This window comes from Sander lucioperca, chromosome 10, assembly GCF_008315115.2.
Source record: "Sander lucioperca isolate FBNREF2018 chromosome 10, SLUC_FBN_1.2, whole genome shotgun sequence".
NCBI classification, from domain to species: Eukaryota; Metazoa; Chordata; class Actinopteri; order Perciformes; family Percidae; genus Sander; species Sander lucioperca.
In genome coordinates, this window is record NC_050182.1 from 30389714 (window position 1) to 30398280 (window position 8567).

The window sequence follows — 8567 nt, forward strand, 5'->3', positions numbered from 1 at the left end:
TGTTGGTTGCTCTTGATGGCACAGACGTAAAGATGTAAATAATTAAAATTTTGTTTAAATGTGACGCCACGCACGCACGCACAAACACACGCACACACACACACACACACACACACACACACACACACACACACACACACACACACACACACATACACACACAGAGACAGACAGATAGACAGAGAAGGCCCTGCTGTAATTTAGTAACCTACAAACATATGGAACTCAAGTCACGCTTGTCCCACAAACGTCTGTTAAACATCTGTAAAACATTTGTTCTCTCTCACATAAGATTTCCTCATTCAACTCTGTGCCGCCACCCTGGGCGTGTAAAACAAAAGTCACCAGCGCTCAGTGCTGCGAGGAGCTTCTTTTGTGCTGTTGCAACAAAACAGTTTCTTTACGGTGGATTTCAAGTATTTCTCCAAGTATTATGGATGCTCGAGGAGTTTTCTTGATGTTTTGCCTTCTCCTGCTGGCACACCGCACGTTCCAGCAGACCTCCTCAACGAAAAGAAATGGCAAGAAAGGTAGGATATTATTGTAACTTGACACTGGAAATGAAAACAATGTCCTAACTTGTTAAATTTGTGTTGAGAATAACATCACTGAACTACTGTATGGGAGTTCATCAATAATACTGACTGAATGCATTATGCTTTGGAATAAATTCTTCATTTTTTGAACATTTTTTTCAACAGACTCTGCAAACAGTGCTGCGATTGAGGAGCTGAAGAAACAGATTACTGACATTGTTCAAGAGCTGAATGTGCTGAAAGAGCAGCAAGCTTTACACACAGGTTTGTCCTGCAAAAAGTGTCATAAATACAGCACAATTACATTTTGTTAAAGAATGCGTTGCTCAGTTTATGGATCACAATAGAAGAAATGCTGTCCGACAGCTCAATAACCCATTAAAGTACCAACATGCTGTATGTAACATAGAACAGAACTGAACAGCTTTCCAGTGATGGAGGGCAAAAAATAGACAGCAATAACACCTGAGCCACACTGACCTTCTCCTAATTTCCACCTAAGTTTGTCTGCGAGGCACTAAGATCCTCGGCAAGTGTTTCCTGGCTGACCCAGTGAAGAAGACCTTCCACACCGCCAGTGATGACTGCATCGCCAAGGGAGGCAGTCTGAGCACTCCTCTGACAGGAGACGAGAACGACCAGCTCTACAGCTACGTACGTCAGAGCATCAGCCCCGAGGAGCACATCTGGCTGGGCATCAATGACATGGTGACCGAAGGCCAGTGGGTGGACCAATCAGGCTCCACAGTGCGCTTCAAGAACTGGGAGACGGAGATCACCCTGCAGCCAGACGGAGGGCGCAGCCAGAATTGTGGCATCCTCTCCACCACAGCCAACGGGAAGTGGTTTGATGAGAGCTGCCGAGCTCAAAAGGCTTCTGTGTGTGAGTTCAACATTGTCTGAGGGCTGCTGTCTGACATTAACATCAATCTGGGCAGAAAAACATGCATGTAAACATCAAATGCTGCTTGCAGAAAAGAATGAATCATGTAGAGTATCAGATATGCAACGCATTGAAACATAAGTACATCATCTTTTCTTAAGCTCACCTTTTTTTTAACCAAGCCATTCAGATGTGCACTGACTTCACACAGTGGTCTGGGATACAGTATGTCATTGTATAAGCTACACATTTTGCATACATTCACTAAACTTGTGCTCTCAAATACTTCAGCATTTTACAGCATATTAGGTATTCATCAAGGTAAACACCACTGGATGGCTTGTCTTTGTTACATGTATTTTTATGTCATCTGCTAATCAATGCAAGAACACGTTTTTACTGAAGAGCAATGGTCATGAGTGCGTTCATGAGACACTTTCCTTATTCTGAAGTTATGCTGCTTATATTACATTATATAATTTTAATCAACACGTGTTCTCGATTGTAGCCTTCTCATTGTCTTCTTGCTCACAAATTCAGTAGATATAATGGGAATATTTGTTTATCAGAAGGAAGACATGCTTGCTTAATAAATGTTTATGTACCACCTCATGAAACGTGAACCAGGACTAAGATAATGAGTAAAATGAGGATGACATTTTTTCTTTCTCAAGTGTCGCCACTTTCAATAATCTACGTCCGATGTCAGGAAGATATATATATTATAAAATATGTTCCCCTCCTGCAGTTCATTTTCTGGACTGCAGGAAGCGACATGGCTTTACATAACAAATGACACAATTTATTTTTTTGTCTTTTTCACCAGTTTGATTGTAAAACTGGAATCACATTTTAATATTCAAGTTAATATTCTGGCATGTAGGTCTGCCTAATGTCGAAATCAAAACCCTGAATAAAGATTTTAATATGCTGTGTTATTGCTTTCTATCCCAGTTAATGTATAACCTGTTGAATTTTAGAAAAACAAAAACCTGTACTTTACTGCATCTTAGTTAGGACTTGGTCTGTACCATGACCTTTTTAGATTGGTTTATTGACCCACATCAAACAACTGAGTCTGTCTTTACAACTCATGAACACTCATCACACTCATCTTATGTTACATTATATTCCTCACACAGTCTCTTTTAAAATATTAAAATGTATGAATACATATGTCTTAATTAATAACACAATTCAGTCAACCAACAAAGATACTGTTCAGTGGTATGCAACTTTTTGGTCACGGACTGCAATCAAGTGTATAAGGACTTGATTTGTGTCAGAAGGGGTCTCTGGTTCTTAAAACAAATAGTGAAATATGGCGTCTGACTATTGGTTTTCATTCATCATTAAACACAAATAGAAAACAAAAAAAGTCCTTGTGTGACCAGAAAAACAGATCACTTAGCCAGCAGCGGATCAGTCTTGAGTATCACAAAAGTATGGGTCCAAAAATAATACAAAAGCACAAAATTCTTTTTTCGTTTCCTAAAAGTATTGCAGGATCTCTTTATAATTGCAAAACTGGTATAAAGAGGATGCGTATGTACTGCCTTTATCTGAGAAACAAGGTAACAGCTGCAGGCAGATTTCAACAGGGTTATTTTGTGCGCCTGGCTTGGGTGCAAAACTACACTCAAGAGAAAAAACAAAGGCTCCTTGCAAGGCTGGTAATCACAAAGATGCCAGGGAATGAATATCTCAAAGTTCAAGTGGGTCAAGAGAAAAGCAGAAAGCTGAATCCAATCTTCTCCTCAGTTCCCTCCCTCTGGCTCCAGCCGGGGCCCCAGATCCGGAGAGTGTTCCTCTTCACTTTGGTCGTCAGTCTGGTAAATATCATTGTCCACCAGGGTTTGGACGTGGCTCTTGGGCCTGATGGGAAGCGGAGGAACCTGAAACTGCTGGTAAGCCCCGACTGGCATGTTGTCTGCACCTGCACCTGCTTCAGAGACCAATGGCTTTTGTGAGTCTGTTTGCCCTGTGAAGGGCCGGTATGTGTCAAATTCTCCGTAGACCCCTATCTCTGCCCCCTGTCTCAGCAGGTCTGTGTAGACCAGCGTGTCCTCAATGGAGGCGTACACATGGGACTCGTTGTCCTCACGTGTTTTGGGGAAGCCGTTGTGTGCTGGCAGGAAGCTGGTGCCGTTTGGATTGTAGATGGACACTTCAGGATTCAGCTTCTTCTTCTTCCTGTTTGGCAGGAGAGACAAGACAATGAGAGCTTTAGAGTAATATACAGCATCAAACTATCAGTTGACCCGTTAACTAAGAACATTTTAAATGAAGAGCAGTTTGAGGTTTAATAATACACTTCTTCTTTACTATATTACCTAAAGTAAGCAATTTAAAAATACCAGACATTATAACATTGAAGAAACATAAAGCAGTTGCACTCACCTAATCACCACACAGACCACTACCAGCACAACGGCAAAAATGACCAACAGAGCAGACACCACACTCAGGATGATAGTCTGCAGAAAGTCTAAATGAGAGAAAACAAATACAATTCTTCATTAATACTTTCTGCTGTATGCTACATTAAATTAAGTGTATAATCAATTGTAGTGGAAATTTGATATTGTCTTTAAAATACTAAAATAAAAGCTTCTGAACCCTGAAGATGAACAAATATTGATTAACTTCTTATGATTCACAAAAAAATCATATATTTGGGATAGTCTATATCCATGATGTTCCACTTCCGGGATAGCTCCGTTGCCGACGGAAATTCCGCCAGATTTCACTCAATTAGGCCAGATGTCCATTGCCTTGGGCTTTCTTTGTGTTGGCATTCTAAACTCCGGTCGATTTATGAGGACTAGGGTTAACTGCTCCTCAGATCTCTGCAGGGTAAATCCAGACAGCTAGCTAGACTATCTGTCCAATCTGAGTTTTCTGTTGCAAGACTAAAACAACCTTTGAACGTACACATGTTCCACCAGAACAAGTTACTTCCCGAGGCTATGTTGCAGAGGCATTGTTGCTCCGTACGGCTCTCAGCGCCACCCAAGACGATTGTGATTGGTTTAAAGAAATGCCAATAAACCAGAGCATGTTTCTCTCCCATCCCGGAATGCTGTGTGGACTAGCCAGACCCTCCTCCGCAGCGCTGTGGAGGAAGGTCTGGCAATGCGAGACTATATTTGGGCATATGTCAGTCATTGAACAAGAAGACTCTAGAGCCATGCTAGCAAATAAGGCTGCAATTGAGCTAAATGCTAATTTAATCTTAGTTTAGTGCTAATGCTAATATTTGCTTATTGGCACTGAACACAAAGTTCAGCTAAGGCTGATGGGAATGTTATTAGTGTGCAGTGTTTGATCATAAACCAAAGTATTGGACAAATACACATTTTAATTTGAGGACTAATTAAGTTGTTACAATTAATCCTGAGGAACATGAATGGGTGTCCTAGTTGAGGTATTTCAGTCTGGACCAAGATTTTTTCCTCAGTTTACACAAAACTATAATGTAGACTGAGTATCCCTACAAACTGTCCTCTTACTCTTGCTCTCCTGCAGGGTGATCTTGGTGAGGACCCTGAAGTCTCCTCGTTCAGGCATACAGTTGGACATGTTGAGGTAGAAGTTATCGGAGACGGTGATCTCACTCTTGGCCTCCTCGTCCTCCCTGCGGCTGTAGTCCTCCTCTGGGCAGCCGACTCTGTGTACCCTGATGTCGGTGTGGCGGTTGCTGCACTTTGGCTGGCTGAGGTTGACAAACATCAGGTGAGCCTCCATCTTCGGGGGAACAGAAACGATCCAGGAGACGGTGGAGTAATCCTTCATTCCTATTGGCCAACCAGGAGTAGCCAAAAGGACAGGAGTGTCTCTCATTGGAGATACAGTGAATATATATCTTTCTGAATATGATTAGAAAGAAAGGAATATTAAATATCACTGAAACACATGCATTTCAAATATTTTTTTTGTTAGGTTAAAGCTGCTTCTTACCTGATATCTCCCCTTTCAAAACAACATTCAGCACATGCTTGAAAGGCGCTGTTAGTGCTTTACCCCCCATGCCGGACACAGTGACAGACACCTTGGTGTGGATTTGGACAGTCTGTATGGCTCCCTGATGGCAGAAGTGTCCGATAGTAGAGCCATCGTCTCCGACCACTTTGATAATGATGCTGTCGTTGCATTGCTGCCCAGGTAGGGATTGCTTGAGGGCCCCAGTGGGAGAGGTCAGCTCCACGCTACCCGACTGAGGAGGACGGAGATTCCAGGTCACACTGCTCAGAGGGGCGGGGAGGCAGGTTGGCAAAACAGGCACCGACAGTCTGGCCGGAGTCTTCTGGCAGTCTTTGAGTTGACTACACTCTGACATAAAAGTACAGGTAGTTTGAATCAAAAGGGAAATTAGCCTTCAGGAGCTACAGCCATAAAAGGGTAAGCTCCCCAAAATTACAAAAAAAAGCATTTTTGCAAGAAATAGTATCTATGAGAACTGTTAACAGTGAGTTATCCAGATTAAGAGGGACACTGTTTCCGTAAAGCAATGTTGACTGTTAGGATATGATATATAAATCCATTATGGAGAGTTATACAAATGATTCAAGGCTTATTTTCCAGGCCCAGGAAAGCCTGTACTTAACACTCAAATCTGGATTTACCTATGACTTTCATGGCAGTGATTTGTACGTCTTCAGGAAGGCAGTCCTGAAAAGTCAGCTCACTGCTTGATGTGACTGTGATCTTCTCCTTCGGCACAGAGTTTATTTTCATCTTGCACTCAGAGGCCGGCCTCAACTTCTTGATGTGAAGAGAAAGGCCCTCCATTTTGCTCGGATCCACTTTACACAACTCTACAGAACACAGTACAATAACATATTAGCATTTCTTCTGTTTACCGTCTTTTCTCACACTAAAGAACGTAAATGCAAATGTGTGGGCACGTGCATTTCAAATCACACCAATGTCGAACAGGAAATGAATGATTTGACTGATAGAGCAGAACGGGATTCCCTGATCATTGAAGGAAGTGTTTCAATAATGAGCCACTGCTGTCATTTATGACCCAGCGATTAGGCCATCTCAGAGTTCCCCTAACCTCAGACCTGAGGGCTCAGATAAACACCATGCGGTCCACTCTCTGTTTAATTACTCATCCATACTAAAGCTGTCTCAAAAAACACTCCTGACTAATGAAACTGCACCCTTATTGTAACATGATATGAAAACTGGAAATAAGGAATTAGGAAATAAGGAGTGCCTATATTTAGTAATTGCATGCCTGCTGCAACATGTAAAGGAGACACCATTCAGCCTCTTAACTATTTTCTGAACAGCAAAACCTCCACCAACACTGAACTCCATGCTGCTCCTGTGCCCCAAAACTGCTTTCATTTACAGATTAATAAATCAAATAGATAGATAGATAGATAGATTTTTATCTATTTTACTTTTCAAACGTGATACATTTGCTGGACATTTGCAGCTTTAAAAAGACTATACGATTAGCTTTCTTTTTTCATTTCATAACATTATGAAATAAATAATTTGGCACTAACAGACTGAACAGTTTCGTGGGTTGAACTGTAGTTGGTAACTAACGCTTATTTGACGTGATACTTTAAAGCAGCAATTTTTGATTTCTTGACCTCTTGACGACAGCAGAACACGCTGTAAACACTGACATTATCACATTATATAGTTGATATGGCAAATATGTTAGCAAACAGTTGCCTGTGTATACATCCAGCAGACAGAAAGCAAAACAAGTATCCATTTTAAATTCGCTTTTGATTCTTGTTTGTAAACTTTGGGTTTTAGGTTTTCATCGTTGTAAGGATTATTATTGGTCATCCAATAATTATTTTCTTTTTTCCCTTGTTTATGACCTATTGGATTGTACAGTATTGTGTGTAAACTTTTGTTTTAGGTTTTAATCGTTGAAATGATTTTCATTGGTCATTCAATAATTATTTTCGTTTTTCCCTTGTTTATTTTCTATTGGATTGTACTGTATTTTTACAAATGTTTATCATGTGAAGCACTTTGTGACTTTGTCTGTAAAATGTGCTACATCAAATAAACTTATTATAATATTATTATTATTATTATTATTTGGAGTCAAGTTCATGGCCACATGATGAATCTAATATTCACTCTCTTTTAGCTCCGTTTTTGGTCTCTACCAGCTCCTGAGGGAAATATCTGGCTCTTCAGCTGCTAAATGCTCCACTATGTTCACCAGCTAGTCTCAAACTGTGTCTGTCTGCGGTTTGCTAAGGTCATGTACAGCTGACTGAGAGCAGTGAGAGTGAACTAAAACATTAGAGTTGTGGGCTTGAAAACCAAAACAGGGAGAAATAGTGGTCAAAACACCAGATGTCCAGTGCTAAATAACACAAAATAGCATGATATAATCACAGCTTACATGTCACTGAAAATCAGAATATAAAGAAGTCTTGCTAAGTAAGTTACTTTTTTATCGTTAACAAAGTCACACTTACCAACTGTGTTGACAGATGAGGCCTACAGCTTAGCTTCACTCCCTCTCTATGACTAACCAGGCCTGTACTGAGCAAACAGAGCCATGTTCACACACAACAGCCCGTGATGTGCAGTTTGAATCAACGCTGTTGTTGCATATATCCTGGTTTACACTGCATTAGTTATCTATATATATGTATATATACACAACAGTTCAGTCAACAACAAAAGCTCCACACTGAAGACCACAGAGCCTTTTTATTGTTATTTTTTTCCTCGTCCTATCCTCCTGCCTAACTTTATTTATTCTGACCCAACTAATCAATGCACTCATTAAAGCCATTCAGGTCCCAACTCTCAACATCTATATTAGCACTAATCAGCACTAACAGCCTTGAAATACTGAATAGGCCTAATAATGCCATCGTCGTGGTTAATAATTAAGCTGTAACTTACCTGATACAGTGAAGAGGACGAATGTAAGAAGTAAAAGATGAAGCGTGACTCTTGATGAGGACATGCTGTGCTACAGTGAACTTCTACTTGATCCGGAGGGAAATCTGTGGAGATCTGCGCATATTTCATTACTTCTCGTTCAGAGCTGCGACCTTCATGCGCCACATTTTCCTCTCGTTGACGTGAAGTTCGGCTCGTAGTTGTTGATGAGCCACAACCCCCCCACTTCCTCTTTTTGTTTCGTG

The 8567-nt window shown here is 40.9% G+C and overlaps 2 protein-coding genes across 3 annotated transcripts; one reads left to right on the forward strand and one right to left on the reverse strand.

The window, feature by feature from the left end:
- The first annotated feature begins 185 nt into the window (after positions 1 to 185).
- Positions 186 to 2009, forward strand: clec3ba (C-type lectin domain family 3, member Ba). The gene is made up of 3 exons (XM_031298806.2): positions 186 to 530; positions 702 to 800; positions 1039 to 2009. Exons 1-3 carry the CDS (start codon positions 434 to 436, stop codon positions 1437 to 1439), a joined length of 597 nt encoding a protein of 198 aa, XP_031154666.1. The 5' UTR covers positions 186 to 433; the 3' UTR covers positions 1440 to 2009.
- A 525-nt stretch (positions 2010 to 2534) lies between these two features.
- On the reverse strand, positions 2535 to 8567 carry cdcp1a (CUB domain containing protein 1a). 2 transcript variants are annotated; one of them, XM_031298785.2, is made up of 6 exons: positions 8323 to 8567; positions 6045 to 6236; positions 5380 to 5751; positions 4932 to 5288; positions 3820 to 3907; positions 2535 to 3612 (listed from the first exon to the last, which is right to left on the reverse strand). In XM_031298785.2, exons 1-6 carry the CDS (start codon positions 8384 to 8386, stop codon positions 3177 to 3179), a joined length of 1509 nt encoding a protein of 502 aa, XP_031154645.1. In that variant the 5' UTR covers positions 8387 to 8567; the 3' UTR covers positions 2535 to 3176. The 2 variants fall into 2 exon arrangements, with proteins under 2 accessions (XP_031154645.1, XP_035862582.1); XM_036006689.1 differs by lacking the exon at positions 8323 to 8567 and adding an exon at positions 7887 to 7966 and having other exon boundaries at positions 2535 to 3614; positions 3819 to 3907.

Coding starts and splice junctions, on each gene's coding strand:
- cdcp1a (XM_031298785.2), bottom strand. CDS start 8,386: ATGTCCTCATCAAGAGTCACGCTTCATCTTTTACTTCTTACATTCGTC. Junction 5,752..6,044: donor CACTGCCATGAAAGTCATAG/GTAAATCCAGAT, acceptor CTTTTATGTCAG/AGTGTAGTCAACTCAAAGAC. Junction 5,289..5,379: donor TTTGAAAGGGGAGATATCAG/GTAAGAAGCAGC, acceptor AATCATATTCAG/AAAGATATATATTCACTGTA.
- clec3ba (XM_031298806.2), top strand. CDS start 434: ATGGATGCTCGAGGAGTTTTCTTGATGTTTTGCCTTCTCCTGCTGGCA. Junction 531..701: donor GAAAAGAAATGGCAAGAAAG/GTAGGATATTAT, acceptor TTTTTTCAACAG/ACTCTGCAAACAGTGCTGCG. Junction 801..1,038: donor GCAGCAAGCTTTACACACAG/GTTTGTCCTGCA, acceptor TTTCCACCTAAG/TTTGTCTGCGAGGCACTAAG.